General features: G+C 46.0%; 2 protein-coding genes across 2 annotated transcripts in view; one reads left to right on the top strand and one right to left on the bottom strand.

The window, feature by feature from the left end:
* SLC22A31 (solute carrier family 22 member 31) overlaps positions 1 to 14797 on the top strand; it is a 31063-nt gene extending 16266 nt beyond the window's left edge. The window contains exons 4-9 of the mRNA XM_082269610.1: positions 389 to 557; positions 5101 to 5246; positions 7404 to 7512; positions 11175 to 11383; positions 13150 to 13261; positions 14086 to 14797. Coding sequence (XP_082125736.1) covers positions 389 to 557; positions 5101 to 5246; positions 7404 to 7512; positions 11175 to 11383; positions 13150 to 13261; positions 14086 to 14467 — 1127 coding nt within the window. The 3' untranslated portion in view covers positions 14468 to 14797. The remainder of the gene's footprint in view (positions 1 to 388; positions 558 to 5100; positions 5247 to 7403; positions 7513 to 11174; positions 11384 to 13149; positions 13262 to 14085) is intronic.
* A 9009-nt stretch (positions 14798 to 23806) lies between these two features.
* CDH15 (cadherin 15) overlaps positions 23807 to 26580 on the bottom strand; it is a 76460-nt gene continuing 73686 nt past the window's right edge. Inside the window, exon 14 of the mRNA XM_082269601.1 lies at positions 23807 to 24554. Coding sequence (XP_082125727.1) covers positions 24354 to 24554 — 201 coding nt within the window. The 3' untranslated portion in view covers positions 23807 to 24353. The remainder of the gene's footprint in view (positions 24555 to 26580) is intronic.

Here is a 26580-nt window from a genome sequence, read left to right as displayed (position 1 = left end):
GTCGTTCCCCATGTTTTCCAAAGATAACCATTCATATATGTGCGACTTAAAGTTGCAGCAACTTCAAAGTAGTCCATGCACTACTTTGGTCTGACTTTCATGCAACTTGAGGGGCATAGACTTCAATGTTAACCCTCAGAAGTTTCATGAAATTCATACCTGAATGTTATACAATGCAACTTGTGTGCAGCAGTTTTCCATTATCAGAGGTCAAAGCCAAAGTCGTATCCAAGTTGCCCCCATCCAAAGTTGCATCAAAGTTGCACTCCAAAGTCGCCACAACTTTGGAGTCATACAAGTGTGAAAGGGGCCTTACTGAATGACCTCCCTATACGGCCCTTTTATTCCAGTAATTTACCTGCTTCAATATGTATTCTCCCTTCCCCAGGGCTGGAGCTTTGCCTGCCGGGACGCCGACTTATGATAACGATGATTGCCGGCTTCTTCTGGCTGAGTGGAGAACTCTTGCTGCCTGGCCTGGCTGTTCTGTGTAGTGACTGGAGGATCCTGCAGGGGGCGATAACTGGCCTTTTAGCCTTATTAATGAGCTATTGGTGGTAAGTAACTGAAGAAGTCCATGAAATGCATTCCAGGCAAACACTCCCAGACAATGCACAGTGATGGCGGAGAGAGAGAGAGAGATGTGATAGAACCACCTTCACTGACATCCATGCATTCGCCGCGTTCTAAATTCACCTCATTTTACATTTACTTCATGGGTGTAATAAGGAAACTTTTTCCAGTCATACAGTATCTCACAAAAGTAAGTACACCCCTCACATTTTTCTAAATCTTTTATTCTATCTTTTCATGTGACAACACTGAAGAAATGACACTTTGCTACAATGTAAAGTAGTGAGTGTACAGCTTGTATAACAGTGTAAATTTACCGTCCCCTCAAAATAACTCAACACACAGCCATTAATGTCTAAACCGCTGGCAACAAAAGTCAGTACACCCCTAAGTGACAATGTCCAAATTGGACCCAAAGTGTCAATATTTTGTGTGGCCGCCATTATTTTCCAGCACTGCCTTAACCCTCTTGGGCATGGAGTTCACCAGAGCTTCACAGGTTGCCACTGGAGTCCTCTTCCCCTCCCCCATGATGACATCACAGAGCTGGTGGATGTTAGAGACCTTGCGCTCCTCCACCTTCTGTTTGAGGATGCCCCACAGATGCTCAATAGGGTTTAGGTCTGGAGACATGCTTGGCCAGTCCATCACCTTTACCCTCAGCTTCTTTAGCAAGGCAGTGGTCATCTTGGAGATGTGTTTGGTGTCCTTATTAGGTTGGAATACTGCCCTGCAGCCCAGTCTCTGAAGGGAGGGGATCATGCTCTGCTTCAGTATGTCACAGTACATGTTGGCATTCAATGAACTGTAGCTCCCCAGTGCCGGCAGCACTCATGCAGCCCCAGACCATGACACTCCCACCACCATGCTTGACTTTAGGGAAGACACACTTGTCTTAGTACTCCTCACCTGGTTGCCCCCACACACGCCTGACACCATCTGAACCAAATAAGTTTATCTTGGTCTCATCAGAGCACAGGAGATGGTTCCAGTAATCCATGTCCTTAGTCTGCTTGTCTTCAGCAAACTGTTTGCAGGCTTTCTTGTGCATCATCTTTAGAAGAGGCTTCCTTCTGGGATGACAGCCATGCAGACCAATTTGATGCAATGTGCAGCGTATGGTCTGAGCACTGACAGGCTGACCCCTCCCCCACCCCTTCAACCTCTGCAGCAATGCTGGCAGCACTCATACGTCTATTTCCCAAAGATAACCTCTGGATATGACGCTGAGCACGGGAACTCCACTTCTTTGGTGGACCATGGTGAGGCCTGATCTGAGTGGAACCGGTCCTGTTAAACCGCTGTATGGTCTTGACCACTGTGCTGCAGCTCAGTTTCAGGGTCTTGGCAATCTTCTTATAGCCTAGGCCATCTTTATGTAGAGCAACAATTCTTTTTTTTCAGATCCTCAGAGAGTTCTTTGCCATGAGGTGCCATGTTGAACTTCCAGTGACCAGTATGAGAGAGTGAGAGCGATAACACCAAATTTAACACACCTGCTCCCCATTCACACCTGAGACCTTGTAACACTAACGAGTCACATGACACTGGGAGGGAAAATGGCTAATTGGGCCCAATTTGGACATTGTCACTTAGGGGTGTACTCACTTTTGTTGCCAGCGGTTTAGACATTAATGGCTGTGTGTTGAGTTATTTTGAGGGGACAGCAAATTTACACTGTTATACAAGCTGTACACTCACTACTTTACATTGTAGCAAAGTGTCATTTCTTCAGTGTTGTCACATGAAAAGGTAGAATAAAATATTTACAAAAATGTGAGGGGTGTACTTACTTTCGTGAGATACTGTACATGAAGTATTGTCATGTGTCCCTACCGGGGGGAGATTTAGCCTCATCTGCTTACCTGCGGATGTTTGTCCAGGTGATGTGAGTTGCCCCTACAGGGACAGCAATATAATCTGACGTTGTGTCCAACCACTCTGCACTCTATCCAAAACTAAAATACATGTTGGTAGGACTTACACTTTAATCTCCAACCCTGTTCTACACCCTAGTTTGTAAAAACATACACTTTGGCATTTTTACTGTTCCTCAGAGTAGAAGTCTGCAGAGAATCACGTGACCAGAGATTGCAGTTCCACCAGCGACGGTGACAATCCTCCTGAAGCAATCCTAGGTTAATCAAAAGTAAGCAGAAAATAGGAATTTCAGAGGTGCATAAACTTCCCCAAAGACAACACATTTTATATCTAAAAACAGCATTTATTACAGAGCATCCAGAAAGTATTCACAGCGCTTCACTTCTTCCACATGTTATGTTACAGCTTTATTCCAACATGGATTACATTCATTATTTTCCTCAAAATTCTACAAACAATCCCCCATAATGACAACGTGAAAGAAGTTTGAAATCTTTGCAAATTTATTAAAAATAAAAAAGGAAAAATAATCCCATGTACATAAGTATTCACACCCTTTGCCCAATACTTTGACACCAATTCTAGCCTCCAGTATTTCTGAAAAAGATAAGTGCTGGACAGCACCCCCTTTCCTGCGCTCGGAACCTGGTCCTCAGGCTGTCTCAATCCTGGAACTCGTACTGGTATTAGGCATCCATGATGGCTAGGCTTTGCTGCCCCTTACGACCAGGGTGGTCGACCAGACACTGAAAATACAAAGCAAAAGAAGGGCGCACCAGCCTAGCGCATTATCCTCAGCAAGTTTATTTAGATAAAATTGTTTAAAATCAAATACTCACAAACAAACAAGAAGTTCAGGCACATCAATTCCATACACCTGCCTCCTACCAGAGGATCAACGTCTTTACTGGAAGCAGGGGCTCTGAGGAAGAGGCACAGCCTCGAAACGCGTCAGCCCCCTGCTTCCAGTAAAGACGTTGATCCTCTGGTAGGAGGCAGGTGTATGGAATTGATGTGCCTGAACTTCTTGTTTGTTTGTGAGTATTTGATTTTAAACAATTTTATCTAAATAAACTTGCTGAGGATAATGCGCTAGGCTGGTGCGCCCTTCTTTTGCTTTGTATTTTCAGTGTCCAGTATTTCTGAGTATGATGCTACAAGCTTGGCACTCCTATTTTTGGGCAGTCTCTCCCATTCTTCTTTGCAGGACCTCTCAAGCTCCATCAGGTTGGATGGGGGAGGGTCGGTGCACAGCCATTTTCAGATCTCTCCAGAGATGTTCAATCGGGTTCAAGTCTGGGCTCTGGCTGGGCCACCCAAGGACATTCACAGAGTTGTCCCGTAGCCACTCCTTTGTTATCTTGGCTGTGTGCTTAGGGTCGTTGTCTTGTTGGAAGATGAACCTTCACCCCAGTCTGAGGTCCAGAGCGCTCTGGAGAAGGTTTTCATCAAGGATGTCTCTGTACATTGCTGCATTCATCTTTCCCTCCATCCTGACTAGTCTCCCAGTTCCTGCCACTGAAAAACATCCCCACAGCATGATGCTGCCACCACCATGCTTCACAGTAGGGATGGTATTGGCCAGGTGATGAGCGGTGCCTGGTTTCCTCCAGACATGACATTTGCCATTCAGGCCAAAGAGTTTAATCTTTGTTTCATCAGAGCAGAGAATTTTGTTTCTCATGGTCTGAGAGTCCTTCAGGTGACTTTTGGTAAACTCCAGGCGGGCTGTCATGTGACTTTTACTGAGGAGTGGCTTCCGTTTGGCCACACCCATACAGGCCTGATTGGTGGAGTGCTGCAGAGATGGTTGTTCTTCTGGAAGGTTCTCCTCTCTCCACAGAGAAACACTGGAGCTCTGTCAGAGTGACCATCGGGTTCTTGGTCACCTCCCTGACTAAGGACCCCCTCCCTGATCGCTCAGTTTGGCCGGGCGGCTGTTCTAGGAAGAGTCCTGGTGGTTCCAAACTTCTCCCATTTACTGATGATGGAGGCCACTGTGCTCATTGGGACCTTCAATGCTGGAGAAATGTTTCTGTACCCTTCCCCCAATCTGTGCTTCCATACAATCCTGTCTCCGAGGTCTACAGACAATTCCTTGGACTTCATGGGGGACCTTCTATACCACAGGTGGACTCCAATCAAGTTGTAGAAACATCCCAAGGATGATCAGTGGAAACAGGATGCACCTGAGCTCAATTCTGAGTGTCATGGCAAAGGGTGTGAATACTTATGTACATGGGATTTTTTTTTCCTATTTTATTTTTAATAAATTTGCAAAGATTTCAAACAAACTTCTCTCACGTTGTCATTATGGGGGATTGTTTGTAGAATTTTGAAGAAAATAATGAATTTAATCCATATTGGAATAAGACTGTAACAAAAAAATGTAGAAAATGTGAAGCGCTTTGAATGCTTTTTGGATGCGGTTGATGTTTGGTTTCTCCATATGGGACTGTCCTGCTGGCGAGACATGCCCTGAGGAAGCCCGGGTCAGTAGGAGGGACGAAACATGTAGGCAGAAGGGGGGTATAGTTCTCCACCTTGGAGTCCTGTTACCTGGCTGGAGTGCATTATTATCAGTTCATTGAGTGTTGTTAATGTGAAGAGAATTGTCCGGTAACACTTTTTTCTCTTTGTGCACAGCTGCAGGTTGCTCTTCCCAGAATCCCCCCGCTGGCTCCTGGCTACACAACAGGTCAGTCAGTTGAAAGCGGAGCTGTATCTGTTCTCCAGAGCTAATGGAGTGGACACGCGGGAGGACATGTCTGGTCAGGACAGTCTTTTTTCAGGTAATGACTATTTGCTCCGAGGGTAATAGATAATACAAGGTATTAGCGCCCCCTACAGGTTGTGATATGGATCTGCAGCACCCACTGTCATGCTGAATATATTTGTCCAGCATGTTAAAGCCAAACTGCATCTTTCCTTTCACTTTTTTACATTGTTTCAGTCAGGCTGGCCCAAAAACACTTTCCTTCACTAAGTGATTCAGCTGCTGTCAGCGCTGTAATAACTATTGTAGCATCACCTTCATACAGCTCCGTACAGCTCGGTACAGCACACAGCTCGGTACAGCACACAGCTCCATACAGCTCCGTACAGCATACAGCGCTGTAATAACTATAGTAGCATCACCTTCGTACAGCACACAGCTCGGTACAGCACACAGCTCGGTACAGCACACAGCTCGGTACAGCACACAGCTCGGTACAGCACACAGCGCTGTAATAACTATAGTAGCATCACCTTCGTACAGCATACAGCTCCGTACAGCATAAACTCGGTACAGCACACAGCTCGGTACAGCACACATCGCTGTAATTACTATAGTAGCATCACCTTCGTAAAGCATACAGCTTGGTACAGCACACGGCTCGGTACAGCACACGGCTCGGTACAGCACACGGCTCGGTACAGCACACGGCTCGGTACAGCACACAGCGCTGTAATTACTTTAGTAGCATCACTTTCGTACAGCACACCGCTCCGTACAGCACACCGCTCCGTACAGCACACCGCTCCGTACAGCACACCGCTCGGTACAGCACACAGCTCGGTACAGCACACAGCACTGTACTTACTTTAGTAGCATCACCTTCGTACAGCACACAGCTCGGTACAGCACACGGCTCGGTACAGCACACAGCGCTGTAATTACTATAGTAGCATCACCTTCGTAAAGCATACAGCTCGGTACAGCACACAGCTCCGTACAGCATACAGCGCTGTAATTACAATAGTAGCATCACCTTCGTAAAGCACACAGCTCGGTACAGCACACGGCTCGGTACAGCACACAGCGCTGTAATTACTTTAGTAGCATCACCTTCGTACAGCACACAGCTCGGTACAGCACACAGCTCGGTACAGCACACAGCTCCGTACAGCATACAGCGCTGTAATTACAATAGTAGCATCACCTTCGTAAAGCACACAGCTCGGTACAGCACACGGCTCGGTACAACACACGGCTCGGTACAGCACACAGCGCTGTAATTACTATAGTAGCATCACCTTCGTACAGCACAGCTCGGTACAGCACACAGCTCGGTACAGCACACAGCGCTGTAATTACTTTAGTAGCATCACTTTCGTACAGCACACAGCTTGGTACAGCACACAGCTCGGTACAGCACACAGCTCGGTACAGCACACAGCTCGGTACAGCACACAGCTCGGTACAGCACACAGCTCTGTACAGCACACAGCTCTGTACAGCACACAGCTCTGTACAGCATACAGCTCCGGAGTCAACCCTACCTTAAGAAAATATCGGCAAAGTTTGTGGCCGATTCTTAAAAAAAAAAAAAGAATATTGGCTGCCGATACCCCACTGTAACAATGGATCCCCCCCCCCCTGCAGCAGTAGACCCCGAGCAACAAAATCCCCCTCCCCCCTAGTAACAATAGATCCACTTTAGGAGCAGTAGACAGCCACCAGCAACAATAGATTTGCCAGCAGCCAGCATCAGTAGACCCTCCAGCACCCCCTGCCATTACACATACTCAGTGCTAGATGTGCTGGAGCTGCGTTCCCCCACATTCCCGCTGAAAAAAACCCTGGCAGTTGCATTTTCCCCAGATCTTAGTAAATGGGGTAAAGCTCTGTTGATTGCCATCATCCAATCACGTGCAAGCAAAAATCCTTTTTTTTTTTTCCTTGCATCTGATTGGGTATTCTTTACAAAGTGAACACTTACGAAGGAAAATGCGTGCAGCTGTACTTGCAAAATCCACAGTCTATTTCTCTTTAGGAGAATCCTCCCCATGACGTAGTCAATGTTCTGTTCTAGGAACACAGAGGTGATAATGAGCAACGCTCTGCAGGAAGCTCCGCCGTCATCTCACATGTGATACAATATGGTGGTCGTGCCCAGAGAGGGGGCTGCCAAACGAATATATTTATTGGTGTTCCAATACAGTTCTGATTTGTGTCTTTTTTACAGAAATAGACTCGCTATGGGAGGGGTTTCCCCGGCCGCGGTATTACAGCATATGCAGCATCTTTAAGACGCGTCGTCTTTGGCGGAATACTCTGATTCTGGGATTCACCACGTAAGTCTTCATCTCACCCCTTCCCTCCGCATGGGATCTTCTCTTATGTGCAGACAAATATTTATCATGCTGGCCATACATGCGTCAAGTTTTCCTGCCACTGAGCATGTGGCTGCATAACAAAAACAGACCTAGGAGGCGACACAACACGCTGTTATTTTATTTCTTTTTTCAAAAGACAAAAAAAAAACATCTGAGACACTTGCGGCTTCTTCACCTTTTATTTCTGTATCAGTGATGATCCATGCGTGCAACGACCACAACGCTATGTTCAGTACACTGATCTATTAAAGCGGAGTTCCAGCCTAAACACACACTCACCTGTCCAACGGTCCAGCGATGCGGCCGCCCGAAGCCTCGCTCTTCTCCCTCTCCCTCTCTGCTCTGCGGTGCCGGCATCACTGGTGTGGGCACCCGGCTTTGACAGTTTGCGGATTCACAGCCGGGTACGCACTGCGCATGTGCGAGTTGCGCTACGCGTCGTGATTGGCCGGCAATCTTCTGGGACCTCTTACATGTCCCAGAAGATTGCAGGGAGGGAGGGGGAGAGGAAAACTTCCGCTCAGGGCGCCGCGGCGCTCCGAGCGGAAGTGGGAGCGGGTACATGTCAAAACTAGGTACCCGCTCCCCCCCCAAAAAAAATGACATGCCAAATGTGGCATGTCAGGCGGTTAGAACTACCTAAAGCAGAAGTTCCACTTTTGGGGGGAAAACGGTCCAGCGATGCGGCCGCCCGAAGCCTCGCTCTTCTCCCTCTCTGCTCTGCGGCGCCGGCATCACTGGTGTGGGCACCCGGCTGTGACAGTTTGCAGATTCGCAGCCCGGTACGCACTGCGCATGCGCGAGTTGCGCTACGCGTCGTGATTGGCCGGCAATCTACTGGGACCTCTGACATGTCCCAGAAGATTGCAGGGAGGGGGGTGGAGAGGAGAACTTCCGCTCAGGGAGCCGCGGCGCTCCGAGCGGAAGTGGGAGTGGGTACCTGTCAAAACTAGGTACCCGCTCCCCGCCCCCCCCCCCCAAAACAAATGACATGCCAAATGTGGCATGTCAGGGGGTTAGGACTACCTAAAGCGGAAGTTCCACTTTTGAGGGGAACTCCGCTTTAACCACTTATGGACCAGGCCTTTACTGGCACATTCTGTTTACAATTAAAACTCAGTATTTTTTCGTAGAAAACCCCCAAACATTATATATAGGGGCTTCGTTCTAAGGGGAGTATTTCACAATGAGCTAGTATGCAGTGCTTTTTTTTTTTTTTGGATCTTTTTTTATTCTTATCACAAAGAATGTAAACATCCCTTGCAATAAAAATAAGAGATGAGCGCTCTACTTTATGGAGAGATGTGGGGGTCTAGAAGACCTTTAAAAGCAAAAAAAGCACAAAAAAAAAAAAAATTGTCCTTGACTGGAAGTGACATCACTCCGGTCCTTCTAGATCAGTGTTTCTCAACTCCGCTCCTCAGGACCAACCAACAGGCCAGGTTTGCAAGATAACTAAATTACAATCACAGGTGATATCATTTGCTGCTCAGTGATTGCAGTACTCTAGTCTGCATCTCCCCAAGGTAATACTTACAATCTGGCCTGTTAGTGTGTCCTGAGGAGCGGAGTTGAGAAACACTGCTCTAGATCATAGAGGTGATCAAAGACAATCTGGTCTCTCTTCACCTCTATGGCCGGCTGTGCAAACTGAACTGTCAGATCGTTTCCTGGGCTTGCCGGTAAGAACAGTAATTCCAAGAAACACCGGGGAGATGACCCCTCCCACTGCTTCTAAAAGTGATCCACCGGCTTAACCACTTGTCGACCAGCCGCCGCACATATACTGCGGCAGGTCGGTTCTATTACATGAAACGCCAGTGGGAGCATGCGCGTGCATGTGCTGATTAGCCAGAGGGGGAGCCAATCAGTGGGTCCGGCGGACATCCGCGATCACTGCCCTTAGAGACAGAACGGCAGTCTGCCTATGTAAACGAGGCAGATCACCATTCTGTCATAGATGAACACAGGGATCCTGTGTTCCTACTATTTAGTGAGTCCATCCCCCACACAGGTAGAAAGCACTGCCTAGGGACAAACTTAACCCTTCGATCACCCCAGGTGTTAACCCCTTCCCTGCCAGTGTCAGCACAGTAACAGTGCAAATTGTTAGCACCGATTACTGTAGTAATGTCACTGCTCCCCTCAAAAGTCTCACTAAAGCCCCGTACACACGTACTGATCGTCGGCCGAACGATTGGCCGTCTTTTGTCCAGGGCTGTCGTGTCTGATGAAAACTGCAAAAGACTGCACACGAATTTTGTCGGCCAACAACAGCCGACTGCAGAAGTGATGTCATGTGATGGTTAACTTTCCTTGTCTTTTTTTCTTCTCTGAGCATGCCCAGTCTTGCTAATCTGCTGTCTGTCGGCCGAATTCTGTACTGACTGGCGAACAATCTGCCTTTCTGGTGTTGGCCAACAAAAATTTTAATGCTTGCACGCCAGATTCTGTTCGGCCCAAAATGCGCTGTCGGCTGTCGGAAGCATCATACTAACAAGCCTACAATCGGCCGATCGGTCGTCTGCCGAATATTTACGGCCGACAATCGGTACGTGTGTACGGGGCTTAAGTGTCCGATTTGTCTGCTGCAGTGTCGCAGTCCCACTAAAAATTGCTGATCGCCGCCATTACTAGTAAAATAAAATAAATAAAAATGCTATAAATCTTTCCCCTGGTTTGTAAATGCAATAACTTTTGTGCAAACCAATCTATATACACTTATTGGGATTTTTTTTTACCAACAATATGTAGCAAAATGCATATTGATGAAAAAAATCAATGATGAAAAAATTCGATTTTCAAAATTTTTTTATTGGTTTTATAAAAGAAAGTAAAAAATACTGTTTTTTTTTTTTTTTTTTTTTTGTTTTTTTGTTTTTTTCAGAATGGTTGCTCCTTTTTTTGTTTTGTTTATAGCACAAAAATAAAAATCGCAGAGATGATCAAATACCACCAAAAGAAATCTCTATTTGTGGGGGGGGGGAAACTGATTTTTTTTTTCTATTTGGGTACAGTGTTGCACAACCGCGCAATTGTCAATTGTACTAGTTGATATCTTCAGCCATAACGCCGGTAAACTACTTCAAAGTTGCAGTGTGTGTATATATATATATATATATATATATATATATATATATATATATATATATATATAATAAAGTGTGTGTGTGTGTATATATATATATAATATAATAAAGTGTGTGTGTGTGTGTGTATATATATATATATATATATATATATATATATATATATATATATATATACATATATAAACATAGTGTGTGTGTATATGTATTGCGATATTCCTGGCTACATTTTGTGTTTTATAAGCTGTAAAATAGACAAAAATTATAAATTATATTTCACCTTGAAAGCATGTCATTTTTTATATTTTGTTTTGACAGCTTAGCCAGGTAGTTTGTTTGGTGTACTCCAAAATGATTGGCTGTCCCACTAATCATATGATCTGGAACCAATCAGAATGGTTCCAGTTAGTTCAAGAGTCGGGGGGGGGGGGGGGTGCCCGTCTGCCCGTCTGCCCGTCTGCCCGTCCGCCCCAATTGCGGCAGAATCTGAAATATTCCCTATTAACGCTCCTACTCTTACTCTGTTTGCAGGTTCATTGGCTGTGGTATCAGGCCGTGCTTTGCTGAGAACCTCATGGTTCTGGGAGGCTCCATCCCGTATTTCCTGCAGGTTGGCAGTGCGGCTCTGGCCTGTATATTCCTCTGTATCACTGTGAACCACTGGGGGCGCCGTGCGGTTCTCCTGCTCTGCACCATACTGACTGGGTTCTGCTCTCTGCTGCTCCTGGCACTCACACAATGTAAGTGTCACTCTCCTGTCCTGATTGGCTGTCGTGTGTCTTTACATAAATGCAAAAGACAAAGGAAAAAAACAGCGCCACCAACAAGTGTAGGTAAAAACAATATAATCTGCGCTCCACAAAGCAGCATGTTATGCAGTTCACATGCTGCCACCCTTTTCCCAGTCCCAGCACTTTTCATGTAGCCTCTTGCCAGGAACCAGATTGGCCGCTGTGGACTACATAGAGATCATCAGAGGGGGCAGAAGCAGGGCACCAGAATAGTGTGATGGCATTGCAACATGTTTTGGGTGTTCCTGCCCTTTTCTCAAGCCTCACGGGACTTGAGAAAGGGGCAGGAACACCCCGAAACATGTTGCCATGTTATCTCAGACGTTATTACGCCATTTTTGTGCCCTGCTTCTGCCCTGGGGATCTCCCTGCAGTCCATAGTGGCCATTTTGGTTAATGGCAGGAGTCTTATCTGAATGAGGAAGTGCTTGAGCTGGGGAAAGGCTGCCATCAGGTGGAGCTGCATTACATGCAGCTTTTTGGATCACACACTGAGTGCATACTATCTTTATTTTTTTTAGAGCCAATAAACTACTACACTTAGTCCGTATTGCTGTTTCTCCTTTCTTTTGTTTTTTACATACAATGGATATAAAAAGTCTACACACCCCTCTTAAAATGTCAGGTTTCTGTGATGTAAATAAAGAAGGCAAAAATGTATAATTTGAGAAAATTTTCCACCTTTTAATGTGACCTATAACTTGCAGAACTCAGTAAAAATAAAAAACTAAAATGTGGCTGCATAAGTGTGCACACCTTCTTATAACTGGGGATGTAGCTGTGTTCAGAATTAGGCAATCACATTCAAACTCATGTAAAATAGGAGTCAGTACAACACATGCCATCAATTAAAGTGCCTCTGATTAACCCCTAAATAAAGTTCAGCTGTTCTAGGAGGTCTTTCCTGACATTTTCTTAGTGGCATCCTACAGCAAAGGCCATGGTCCTCAGAGAGCTTCCAAAGTATCAGAGGGATCTCAGTGTTAGGAGGTATCAGTCAGGAGAAGGGGAAAAAAAGAATTTCCAAGGCATTAGATATCCCATGGAACACAGGGAACACAGTCATAATCAAGTGGAGAAAATATGGCACTGTTTTAAGGGTGTGCACACTTATGCAAACATTTTTATTTTTTTACTTCCCTCCACCTAAAAGATTTCAGTTTGTTGTCCAGTTTATAGGTCACAATAAAGGTGGAAAAAGTTCTGAAATTTTTTACATCACAGAAACCTGACATTTTACCAGGGATGTGTAGACTTTTTATATCCATTGTATGTGAGGTCTCTAACATCCACCAGCTCCGTAATGTCGTCATGGAGGAGTGGAAGAGGACTCCAGTGGCAACCTGTGAAGCTCTGGTGAACTCCATGCCCAAGAGGGTTAAGGCAGTGCTGGAAAATAATGGTGGCCACACAAAATATTGACACTTTGGGCCCAATTTGGACATTGTCACTTAGGGGTGTACTCACTTTTGTTGCCAGCGGTTTAGACATTAATGGCTGTGTGTTGAGTTATTTTGAGGGGACAGTAAATTTACACTGTTATACAAGCTGTACACTCACTACTTTACATTGTAGCAAAGTGTCATTTCTTCAGTGTTGTCACATGAAAAGATAGAATGTGAGGGGTGTACTTACTTTTGTGAGATACTGTAGATGTTTATCATGTCTTCACATAACCTATTGCTCTGTGACTCTCTTCTGTTTCTCCCATGCAGATCTCTTCTCCGGAGCCTCTTTAGCTATCTCTGTCCTTGGCTCCTTCTGTGCCCACGCTGTGGTGATGCTGAGCGTCTTCTATGCCAGCGAGGTGCTGCCAACGGTCATCCGGTGAGCAAGACTGCTACTGCGCCCCCCTATATGTGCTATTGTGGGTGCACTCAGCCCTACCCCAGAACACCGACACCGACCCCCTCAGATCTGAAGGAAATTTCACAATAAGATTACAAGAAGCCTGGCCCCTTAAGGGCACACTGAGCCTGTCTGTAACTTATAGCAGCCAATCAAAATTCAGCTTTCCATTATTTTTTTCTAGTAAACTGAAATTTGGGTCACTGAATGAGCAGAACAAAACAGAACAGTGCAGAGGCCTAGTGCAGCCTTTCAACCAAGGTGCCCAGGGATCCTGGGGTGGTTGGAGGTCTCTTCAGGGGTGCCTTGGCAAAATGCCTTAAAATTGCCCTAAATTTGTATGCAAGCCGATTGGTGGATATGTCCTGCCTTTTACATACACAGAGCCACAGGATTCATTGTACACCATTACAACCTTCTAGCTGCCAACCTCCTAATGACCAATGACCTCATCAGTTGATAAGGAAGATGTCAATTGCCTGCATATCATCCTTGTTTGACCTTCCCCTGCCTCTCTCCATCAGCTTTGGGGTCTCATTAGCTAAGTTATGGAGAAAACCTGAGGGAGAAGAGAAACATTGGAATACTAGACAGTACCAGTTTGCAAAAGTGTGTTTGCTTTGGAATAATTTTACACTTTTTTTGGTGAATGATAGGGATACAATGTGCCCTATACTCATTCTCATAGGGGGAGGGGCGGGATCTGGAGGCCCCCTTGTTAAAAACCACTTTATATCTTTGACATTTGCTCCTCTTTTCTGAGTTTGTAGATCATATATTTTTTTTTCCTTGTTGCTTTTCAGGGGTTCCGGCTTGGGTTTGATCCTGGGAATCAGCATGTTGGGTCGAGCCGCCCTCCCCATCATCATCCTCCAGCAGAAATCCGGCTTCTTCCTGTTCCATGTAGTCCTTTCCTCTTTCTGTATCCTGTCCGTCCTCAGCCTCCTTCTGCTGCCTGAGACCAAAAGAAAGAGCCTCCCCGACAACCTGAGACAAGGAGACAGCATGCGCCGCCCGCCTCTGCTCCTCCAAGCCGCCCAGGATGCGGTACCCCTTCTATCCCCGGACAAACCCCGTGTGGACTACAATCCGGAGAGCTACGCCCGCCTCGCCAGCTCCACCAAAAAGATTATTAGAACTGGATCCAAATGTGGAGAGGATAACAAAGCGATGACCAGCGAATGATTGGGCCACATCCATGGATATGATGGGCACTGTGCAATAAAGGGCACCGCCTCTTCTCTTGCTGCCATGGCAACTTGGAGACAACTTTGTGCCACAATGATCGTTTTTATTTCATGCACAAAATGCAGAATTAGTTCGAGTGAACCAAGAAGCATCTTCCATGAAGCATCGCAATGTGATTGTAACACTCCCAGAATCCTCTGCTTCTACTGCCATGCTTGTAAAACATCATTCCTCCATCCCCCGCTCTAAAAGCAGGACACAAATCCCAAATTCATCCGCTGAAAACCATCACATATTCCTTTTTTCTGCATTAAAGTGGTTATAGAGTCTTAGGGATTCCTTATTTTAGGTAAAAAGTGTTTATGTAGTAGCCCCCCCCCCCCCCACATTCCCTTGCACATACCCGAGCAATCACTAGATCCAGCACTGTGCCATTCTGCATCTTCTCTCTCCCCTCACTTCTGGGTCTCACTGGCTTTGCTGAGGCAGAAGGAGCCATTGGCTCCATCTGCTGTCAATCAAAACAAGTGATGGGGTGGGGCTAAGCTGCACTTTCTGTGTCTATAGATGCAGGCAGCAGGGCTCGGGAGCGAGCCTGCACAAATGCCTCAATAAGAAGCCACTTCTTATGGAGTCACTCGCCAGAGAGGAGGAGCCAAAAGCTCAGGCGAGGGACACAAGAAAAGAGCGTTTGGGGCCACTTTGTGCAAATCCATTACAAGAATAAACCTTTTATTTATTTATTTTTTTAATTTTGGATTTACATTTACTTTAATCTTAGTCTTGACTGGTTTATTTTTTTTATGCAAACTATAAATTTGTAAGAATCTTATTATTGGGATCAGTTTGAGATTCTTCTGAGCTGCTTCGGAGGTGCATCTGACCTGCAGTTTGACCTCCTAAGCTGCTTCAGCATTCCCATTGACTTGAATGGAGGGAAAAGCGGTTCTGAAGCTTACAAAAGCTCAGACAGAAGACCGCAGATTCATTCACTCCAGCATTGTGGGTATAGATGTGAAAGATAATATGGACGTGATGCCGTTCTGAGGATTGAACTTCTGCAATATTATACAAAGTAGGAAGCAAAATGAAACAACATGTAGGGAATCTGTTGCTTTTTTGAAACTATTTTTAATTTTTTTTTTTAGTGATTAAATAAAACATTGCATTTTAATATTTTGCATGCCCTAGGAGGTGGAGCCTCCTAGGGCATGCAAAAAAAAAAATCTGCTCTGTAATGATTTTGCACAAAGCAGCCCCATTCCTCCTCTTGGGTCCCCCGCCAGCACTCCTGGCCAAGCCGCTTGCTAAGGGGGCTATTTGTGCAGGCTCGCTCCTGAGCCCTGCTGTCTGCATTCATGGACACAATAGCAGAGCTTTTTCCTGCCCCCTGCTCCCTCGTTATAGGATTTGATTGACAGCTGCTATCACTGCCATGTGAGGAGGGAGGGAGCCGCCACTCCCTTGCACAACGCTGAATTGAGATCGGACTTGGATAAGTATAAGGGGGGTGGGGGGGGGGGGCTGAGGGGATCCTGATTCCAAAAAGGTTTTTACCTTAATGCAGAAGCTTTAGAACAGCTTTAATTAAGCACCTTTTTATATAGTATTGCTATATCCCTGTTTAGAGGCTTAATCATTCTGGTTGCATTTAACTTGCTGAACTGGATGACTCAACAAGCAGTTACTCATCCTTCCTGTATAGTTCAGAGTTTCATTTAAAGGGAGCCGTAAAGCAGATACCCACTTCCATTTTTTATCTGATGGTGCTCTGGGAATCCTTTGTCATATCCTACATTTTTATTTGTAAAACAAAGATTGTGTTCTTTAAACAGGAAAAAAACTAAAATGGAATTTAACCAAAACAGTGATAGTTTTACTATATATATATATATATATATATATATATATATATATATATATATATATATATATGTATGTATGTGTGTGTGTGTGTGTGTGTGTGTGTGTGTGTGTGTATGTATGTATGTATGTATGTATGTGTATATATATATATATATATATATATATATATATATATAATTAGAGCTGCACGATTAATCGTAACAGAATCGAGATCGCGATTCACTCCCCCTGACGATCTTAACATGACACTTGCTCGATTCTATACATAGCTGTGAGGGAGCAGCTGTCAAAAAAAAAAAAAAAGCCTATCAGCATTAGCCCCGGTTCACATTTGTGCGAGTGCCGGGTTCGCATGTAATATCGAAGCGCACTGCTCCGACATTACATGCGATCAGCTGTGCGGTGCGAGTTTAGCCATACAGTTTGTATGGCTAAATTCGCATCGCACCCGGAGCAAACACGCACAGGAGGCATTTTTGCAGCCGCATCAGGATCGGATCGCACAGCGGTTCACACTTGTGCGATCCGCTCCTGTGCGAACTGCACGATCGCACTGCGATATGCGATCAAACTGGGGGTGTCGTTAAGATTACATTGACACCCCCAGCATATCGCATATGGCAGTGTGAACTGCCGGGGGTGCGTGTGCGATGCGGGAACAGGCTGCGAATTCGCAGCCTTCCCGCATCGCATAAATGTGAACCGAGCCTTAGTCTCCCACTGAACTGTAAACACAAATGATTACATTGTATCTTTTCTTTCCCTCTGCCGGAGGAAGGAAGTTTAACCTCTTAAAGACTGGATCTTTTTCCTACACTTGTTGCTTGCAAGTTAAATCAGTTTATTTTTCCTAGAAAAGTAGTTAGAACCCCCAAACATTTATATATATATTTTTTTTTTTTTTTTAGCAGAGACCCTGCAGAATAAAATGGTGATTGTTGTAAATTTTTATGTCACACTGTATTTGCGCAGCAGTCTTTCAAACGCAATTAATACACTTTAATGAATAAAAAAATAAAACAAAACCGTCAAGTTATCCCAATTTTTTTTATAATGTAAAACATGTTACACAGAGAATCGTGAGAGAATCGTGATCTTTATTCCAAGCAAAAAAATCGTGATTCTCATTTTGGCCAGAATCGTGCAGCTCTAATATATATATATATATATATATATATATATATATATATATATATATATATATATATTCTCCAGACTTTTCTCTTCTTGTTTTTTTTTTTTGTCTGTTATTCTGTAAATGGTTTTGTGACGGCATTTCACTGACCCTCCCATCCATTGTTCAGAGTCGCAGTCACAGGACACTGGTCAGCAGAGTCAATGAGACGTGGCAGTCAAGCTGCCGTGACAGGGACAGGATGCACAACAATGTTTGTTTGCAAAAAAGTAAATCCTAAATCGCATATACTGGATAAAAAGATTTTGGTGAAAGTTAAATTCAAAGGACACGTCCAGCAGAGACATTTCCTTTTTTTGTAGCTAGTCATTCTTGTATGTAGAACCTGGAGGATCTCTGTAGTGCAGGGGGTCTCAAACTTTCATAGCAAAGGGCCAGCTAACTGCCTTCCGAATGTTAGGGGGAGCCGGGCTGTGGCCAGTAGGAGTAGAAAAATGCCCTGGCATTGGTGGGAGCAAACAATACCATAGGCTTGGTGTCAGTGGGAGAATTAGTTCCCCATCTCTGGTGTCAGTGGAAGGAATAGCAGATAAAAGCAAGCAAAGGGCCAATCTGGCCCGCGGGCCGCAGTTTGGAGACCCCTGCTGTAGAGTGACCACAGGTTTAAACACTCCAACCTACTACCCTCTATCTCTCCATAGAAGGATATATAGAGGGGGGATTTAGGAGGATCCCCCCACCTTAGTACTTTTAACCACAGGTTTATATTCAAGTATTTTCTCTTTCATTCATTGGACACAGCTTCTGATCTTCATAACCATTGGGTTATACTGTCCCCTACAGGAGTAGGACACTAGGCAGAAAAAGAATCTGGCTATGCCTATGGGCGGTCCCAGGAGGTATACTCCCTTTCTCTGCTATAGGTACTCAGTTTTTGTTCTGCCTAGTCAGGAGTAAGGACCTCATTCCTTGCTGGGATCTCTGGTCCTGGCAAATTCTTTTTAGATAGATAGAAATTTTTTTCTCCTGTTTTTTTCCTGTAAGATCTACATTTAACTGCTGGACTTTGTAACGGGCTGGATAATCTAGATCTGGTAATCACCCCAGTCTGGCCAGTGAGCGTGCGAAGACTTCAGCTCTGTGCTAGGTTGGCCGCGACATAGCCCCACTGGACCAAGGCTGGCCTTCAAGTTAAACTCCTCACAAGGTCGCATACCACTGGGTCTCGGCATGAGTCACAGCGTTCTTCCTGGCTGACAGCCCTCCCATTTCGATGGAGAGGAGGTTCTGTTTGGATTTGTGCCTGCCCAGTTCCTGGTATGGTGAGTAGCTGCCCCCCCTCCCCCTAAAGGGTTTTGGGGTGGACGTGGGCCCCTCCTTGGGACGGTCAGACCCCCGGGTTACCCTCCTTCCATTCAGGCACCCCCCTTTTCATCTGTCCTCCATCCTACCCCACCCTCCAGTTATGCTGGGGTTGTGTTGGTGGCCTGGTCCTCCACCTGGGGTGGGAGCAGGGCACTGTGCTGATGATGGGGGCCGGGAGGGGGGGTGGGACGCCGCCGACCAGAAGATCGGCTGTGTGGGGGGGAGGTTGTACCTGGTGGGGACTCCTTCCATGGCCCTCTGTTCTGCCCGGGTCTGTCATTGAGGCCAAGGGATTCCTCCTGGTGCTGTGCATGGTCGCCATTTTGCTGTAGCCTGTGTGTTTCTATGCATGGCGGCCATGTTTGTGTAGTCTGGCGGCCATTTTGCGGTGGTTTGCCATTGAAAATAGCAACGGCCATGACAGTGGAGCCCTGTGGGCATCGATTTCGGTGGTGGGAGCCCCTCCTCATCCCCTGGTGCTGACTCCTGGATCTTTTCATTTCCCGCACGTGGAGTGCAGACTCTCCTGCTGGCTGCAGGTGCCTGTTTCTGCTGGGTGATGAGTCTGGTGGAGTTCTCTCCCTGTCTGCTTAGGATTGCTTAGTGCTTGTGCATGGTGAGCGGGTGGTGCTGCCAGCGCGGTAGGGGCTGTCCCTTTGCAGTGTTTTACACTTTTTGTGGGGTCCCCCTGGTGACTCATGGAGTCTTTTGGAGCACATCTCCCCACCTGACCCCCCCCCCCCCTCTGAGGCTGCGGGGCCCTCCAGATCCCAACCATCCATCGATGCATTGACGGTGGTCCTGGAGTCGTTTGTGTCCTGGGTGGAGGTGCCTTCCCCTGCCTCATCTCTCTCATCAGATGCTGATTCGGCCGCCGTGGACGTGGGTCACCCTGCTGGGTCTTCAACCACGCGCCTGAAATCCTCTGATAGTGAGGATGATTCCTCCACGTCTGTGACTGACAATCAGCACCTTTTTTTTGTATCTTAGCCTAGGACCCTGAAGATGGAGGATGCAGATGGAGGCTCGTTCCAGCCCTTTCCGCCATACACCTTCCCGGGGCTGGAAAACTGGCAGGTGGATAACCTCAGTCAGCAGGGGTTGGACCCAGGGGAGTGGTCCCTTCATCCGGAGGTGTTTCATTGGCTGTCTCCGGTGGGGCACCCCCCAGGTGGATCTGTTGGCGTCTCGGCTCAACAGAAAGGTGCAGAGTTTTGTGGCTCTCGAGTAAGGACATTACAAGGGAAGTCTAGGGTGGACAGTGCGCCACACATAGAGGTAGAAGGAAACCCACAGCAATAATAATAATTTAAAAAATCTAACATTGTGAATAAGATAGAAAGCTACAGTGACTATAATCAGGTCACCATGGGTGTTTATATCTGTTCAGGAATGTACCGTGTAAAATTTTTTGATTTCAGATCTTTAAATTATTCAATAAAATACTATAAAGAAAGTAAAAGATTTTTTTTGGGGGGTCTAAGGCTATTAATATATTTTTTTTTTTAATCGAGAGCCCACAACCCACACACAGGAGAATTGTGTAGGATATAGAAAAATTGTGGCATCCCGGATCATTTTAATAAATTTACATCTGCTAGCAACAGATGGTCAACGGTGGCACCTAGTCTCACATTTCCCTTGAAAGCTTGTAAGTAAAGGGCAAGGTGAAGGTCTAAGTCAGGGATCTTCAAACTATGTCCCTCCAGTTGTTCAGGAACTACAATTCCCATCATGACTAGTCATGTCTGTGAATGTCAGTTTTACAATGCCTCATGGGAAGTGTAGTTCCTCAACAGCTGGAGCACCATAGTTTGAGGATTCCAGATCTAAGTGTTGTCTGGGGTTGGGTGTGATGTGAAGGCTAAACTACATCCCCCTGTCTTTTAGTTGGTTGTGGAATATAGTAGGTTTCAAGAAAGAGACCCTGGGCTGAATATTCATACAGCCTCTAGAAGGGGGCCTGAGGTGTGTATAAATAGTCTGGGACCTAGACGAGCAGGGTCCTTGTCCTGGTGGAGGAGAACTAGCCTGAGGGGTTGCTCCCCTTCTGGGCAGATAAGCTGAAGACTGCAGTTTTAATGAGGTTCTAGCCTTAGGGAAAGCTGAGGGTCCCACTAAAGTTGAGGAGAAAGGCTGCTGAGGATCTGGCTTGGGACAGGGTCTGGCTGGTACTAGGAGGCAGCCATGTACATAGGGATACAGTGAATCGAGGCCTGAGAGAGAGAGAGAGAGAGAGAGATCCTAGAGCACATGTCAAATACAAGGCCTGTGGGCTGAATCTGGCCCTGCAAGCCATTTCATGTAGCCCTTTGCTCCTCTCCTGCAACTGTGACACTGCTCTCATCTGCACCCTCCACCTTGTCTCAGCAGTCAGCATTAGAGAGGAGGACAGAACTCCTCTACCAGATCCTGTGCTTTAGCCATGGAGAAGTTTGTTTTAGCCACACCCCCCCCCCATTCTCAGCAGAGGAGGAGAGAACTTCTTCTACAGATCCTGCACCTCTCTGTGCAGCTGTGGCACCCCCTAATCTCCACTTCCCTTGGTCTCAGCAGACTCCGATAGCTGACTCCAGCCCTCCTCCAGACCCTACAAGTTCTGCTTCCCAGCTCCACCTCCAGCTTCCAAGCCGCAGCACAAGGTAAGAGGGGTGCACTGTGATGTGGGGGGGCTGTAGACTTCTGATGTATGGAGGGGTGTTCTGGACATCGGGTCTTACAGATACAACTGGCCCTATGAGGGCGACTGTAACGCTGATGCGGCCTGCAATGCAACTGAGTTTGATACCCCTATCCTAGAGAGACTGTTGCTGCCTAACCCATTGAGAGACTTCTCCAGAGTTCTGGCTTAGGGCTGCTTCCAAAGTAGTCTTCACCTAAAGCTGAATGTCCACTATCTCTTACCACAAGAGGTTGATCCTGAGGAGTTTAGCTACTACCATAGTACAGGTCCTCGGTTTCTGTTTGCACTAGAGTTGGAGTATCCCTTCCCAAGGCTCACCGTGCTCCCCAACCAAATGTAACCGGCTTTACACTTCAAAAAGACACCTAGTGCCTGGTTATTGTGTGAGAAACTGCTGCTTGCACCCATTCGGGAATAGAACTTGGGACAACCAGAGGGACCTGTCACGGGTCCATGCGCTACACCAGGGAGCATGGCCAAGCACTTCCTAATAAGAAACCGGAGCCGAGATGAAGATAATCCAAGGCACTTACCTGTCTTACTGCCGTGAGGGCAAATAGAAAACACAAGACAAAAAGAATGACACAAAATGATTTTTTTTATTATACTAAGCAATCTGGAGCTATCAAGGAGTTCCTCAGACGAGAACCACTGAGCTACTTGCATGAAGCATTATGCTGCACTACTTACAGTTCCAGAACCCTTTGCTCCCCCTATACCGAACCTGATCCTCCATCTCCATTTTTTTACCCATACTGCAGCACTATCAGAAGTAATTCCGTCCAGCATTCCTTTATATAACTTCTGCATTATTCCTACTTTCTGTGTTTTTCCCATCCCTTATCCCAACCGTAACTTCTGGATCCATCTGCTACAAGCTGGAGATTGTGGTCATCACCCAGCTTCACCTCCCCTGACAAATCCTAGTTTATCACAAGGCACTGTCTGTGTGGCCACTGACAGAGGTGCGTATATGGAAGGAGCTCCAGACCAAAAGATAGGAGTCAAATACATTTAATGATATTGTGTTAAAAGACAGCCAACGTGTTTTGGGGGGTCAAAGGGATTTCCCCTTCATCAGGGCTACAACAAAGTTTGGCTGTCTCAACACAATATCAATAAATTAATTTGGACTCTTATCTTTTGGTGTGGCACACCTTCCCTGTATGCACATCTTTTTTTTGGTAACCTGCTGGAGTACCCACTGGAGGGTGGCCTTGTCTGTTGCGAGCAGCCTAACCTGAGCCAGTGGGCTCTTCAAATATTTTTACCCTCTCACTACCTTACTTTAGTTACTAAACTCATAACAAAGTCCCAGCGCCTCTTGAATGCCCCTTTTCTTTTACTAGTGGCCTCTGATGGAGACAGGGTCAGTCCAGCTATAATACAGTGCCACGTCAACTGAAACTTCTGTCCTGGATCTGAAATATCCTAACGGGAAAAGCAGTGAGGAAGCGCAGATAGGAAATTTGTTTTAGCCGATCACAAACCTCTTCTGCTCTGCGCTGTAGCTCCACATACCTTCCTTTGTAAACTTGACGTGGTCCAAAATCTTATTTGTGAGTCCCCAGTTAGTCATATGTCACACGATGTGCTGGGTGCTCAACGCACAAGAACAGTAACCAACTCAATGTGTAACAGTAACCAACCCAATTGCCGCATATCACGTAGTAAGAGCAGCCTCAACCTAGGCTACGTCCAAGCCATGGCCCTGATGTGTTTCGCCTCATCCACTAGGCTTAGTCATAGACCTCCATAATTAAGCCCAGTGGGTGGGGGGGAAACGTCAGAGGGCATGTATGTATGGATAGTAAGAGCAGCCTCAGCCTTGACTACATCCCGGCCACATTATTGACGTGTTTCGTCCCACCCACTGGGTTTAGTCATGGGCCTCCATGATTAAGCCCAATGGGTGGGGGGGAAACATGTCAGAGGGCATGTATGTATGGATAGTAAGAGCAGCCTCGGCCCCGACTACGTCGCGGCCACATTCTTGACGTGTTTTGCCCCACCCACTGGGCTTAGTCTTGGACCTCCATGATTAAGCCCACTGGGTGGGAGGGAAACACATCAGAGGGCATGTATGTATGTATGGCTAGTAAGAGTAGCCTCACCCTTGAACTATGTCCAGGCCACATTCCTGAAGTGTTTCGCCCCACCCACTGGGCTTAGTCATGGACCTCCATGATTAAGCCCTGTGGTTGGGGTGAAACATGTCAGAGGGCATGGCCTGGTTGCTCTTACTAACAGGGTTTTGTGTGATGTGCGGCATTCAGGACCACCTCCTTTTCCTTGTTTGCATTCACAGAACTGAGAAGAGCTCCTTCCCTGCCTGCATTCCCTGCGGCTGATAGCGGACAACGACTGATTGGAGCCTGGAACGGCACCCTTCATTTCTGTATGGGTTCACAACTCCAACTGTGGTCAAAATGTAACGCTCCCACCATAAATAACATTGGGCGCCAATGGCCAGCATCACCTAATATTTTTGATTGTCTTGTTGTCACAAGATGGTCCCTGTTCTCACTTTTTTTTTCTAGTCTTAACTTATACAAAAAACCCTTTGTCCATTTACTATTGTAAACATTTTTTTTACCAAACCAATTAGTCAATGAGACTTACGCAGTCATTTCTTTCTGATCATGCTAAGGACGTCTCAACTGTAAAAAAATAGGTCAATACTGTCCCGTCATAAATATATACACTTCACATTCCTTCAGTAACGTCTTCTGCAAAGCCTGTTAATGATTGTTCCCTGATAGATGAACTTCAGCTTCAAAGTTAAATGAAGAATGAAAGTCTTGCGGTAGAGTCAGTGGTGGGGTTGGACACAGTCACTCATGTCCATACATGTCGGCCAGGCGGCAGAAGCGTGGACCCCAATCCTGCAAATAGTCGTAATCCTGATCGTTGTCACTGTCACTAGATAAGATGGAGCTCAGAGTGCCGGCCACGGAACCCTCTCCCTCATAATCGTAAATCAAGGCCGTGTCATATGGTGGGACGCTGGGATCGGAATCTGCTGTCCGCAATCCCTGGAAGAAGATGAAGGAGATACGGTTATTGAAGACCATCAAACCAGCTAGTAAGGAAAAACATATAAAAAATATTCGCTGCTGGCCAATACACGATCCATCACATCCCCAGGACTTTTTTTTTTTATTAGAGAATAGGTGGAGGAACTCCCACTTTCTGAGTCACCCCTTTTCTCCACCCCTGAGCACCATCCCTTAGATCCACCTTCTACCCATCTCCCATTAATCCCCTTTTAGAGAAAGTATTCGGCCCCCTTGAACTTTGCGACCTTTTGCCACATTTCAGGCTTCAAACATACAGATAGAAAACTAATTTTTTGTGAAGAATCAACAAGTGGGACACAATCATGAAGTGGAATGAAAATTATTGGATATTTCAAACTTTGTTAACAAATAAAAAACTGAAAAATTGGGCGTGCAAAATTATTCAGCCCCTTTACTTTCAGTGCAGCAAACTCTCTCCAGAAGTTCAGTGAGGATCTCTGAATGATCCAATGTTGACCTAAATGACTAATGATGATAAATAGAATCCACCTGTGTAATCAAGTCTCCATATAAATGCACCTGCACTGTGATAGTCTCAGAGGCCCGTTTAAAGTGCAGAGAGCATCATGAAGAACAAGGAACACACCAGGCAGGTCCGAGATACTGTAGTGGAGAAGTTTAAAGCCGGATTTGGATACAAAAAGATTTCCCAAGCTTTAGGGCTCTTTCACACGGGCGCTCCGTGTGTCCGCAAATCATCCTATTTTTTTGCGGATGATTTGCGGACATAATGTAAGTCTATGGCATTGCGGATCTCAGCGGAATACCATCTGCTGACATCCGATTTTCCTCCTTTCAGTTCTGTTCCGTTTTTTGGAACGGAACAGAACCCTATTTTTCCTCCGTTCAAAAAACGGAAAGGAAGGAAAATCGGATGTCAGCGGTGTCATCCGCAATGCCCATAGACTTACATTAAGTCCGCATATCATTCGCAAACGGATGGGATGATATGCAGACTTACGGAGCGGATGACACAAATGTCATCCGCTCCGTGAAAAAAAAAAAGTCCCGCAGCGGAGCTTTCACACGGAGCGGCCGTGTGAAAGAGCCCTTAAACATCCCAAGGAGCACTGTGCAAGCGATAATATTGAAATGGAAGGAGTATCAGACCACTGCAAATCTACGAAGACCTGGCCGTCCCTCTAAACTTTCAGCTCCTACAAGGAGAAGACTGATCAGAGATGCAGCCAAGAGGCCCATGATCACTCTGGATGAACTGCAGAGATCTACAGCTGAGGTGGGAGACTCTGTCCATAGGACAACAATCAGTCGTATACTGCACAAATCTGCCCTTTATGGAAGAGTGGCAAGAAGAAAGTCATTTCTTAAAGATATCCATAAAAAGTGTCCTTTAAAGTTTGCCACAAGCCACCTGGGAGACACCAAACATGTGGAAGAAGGGGCTCTGCTCAGATGAAACCAAAATCAAACTTTTTGGCAACAATGTAAAACGTTATGTTTGGCGTAAAAGCAACACAGCTCATCACCCTGAACACACCATCCCCACTGTCAAACATGGTGGTGGCAGCATCATGGTTTGGGCCTGCTTTTCTTCAGCAGGGACAGGGAAGATGGTTAAAATTGATGGGAAGATGGATGGAGCCAAATACAGGACCATTCTGGAAGAAAACCTGATGGAGTCTGCAAAAGACCTGAGACTGGAACGGAGATTTGTCTTCCAACAAGACAATAATCCAAAACATAAAGCAAAATCTACAATGGAATGGTTCACAAATAAACATATCCAGGTGTTAGAATGGCCAAGTCAAAGTCCAGACCTGAATCCAATCAAGAATCTGTAGAAAGAACTGAAAACTGCTGTTCACAAACGCTCTCCATCCAACCTCACTGAGCTCGAGCTGTTTTGCAAGGAGGAATGGGCAAAAATTTCAGTCTCTCGATGTGCAAAACTGATAGAGACATACCCCAAGCGACTTACAGCTGTAATCGCAGCAAAAGGTGGCGCTACAAAGTATTAACT

This window comes from Pelophylax lessonae (genome assembly GCF_965119305.1).
Source record: "Pelophylax lessonae genome assembly, chromosome: 10".
In the NCBI taxonomy this organism is placed as follows: Eukaryota; Metazoa; Chordata; class Amphibia; order Anura; family Ranidae; genus Pelophylax; species Pelophylax lessonae.
This window is presented reverse-complemented; position numbering and strand designations above follow the sequence as displayed.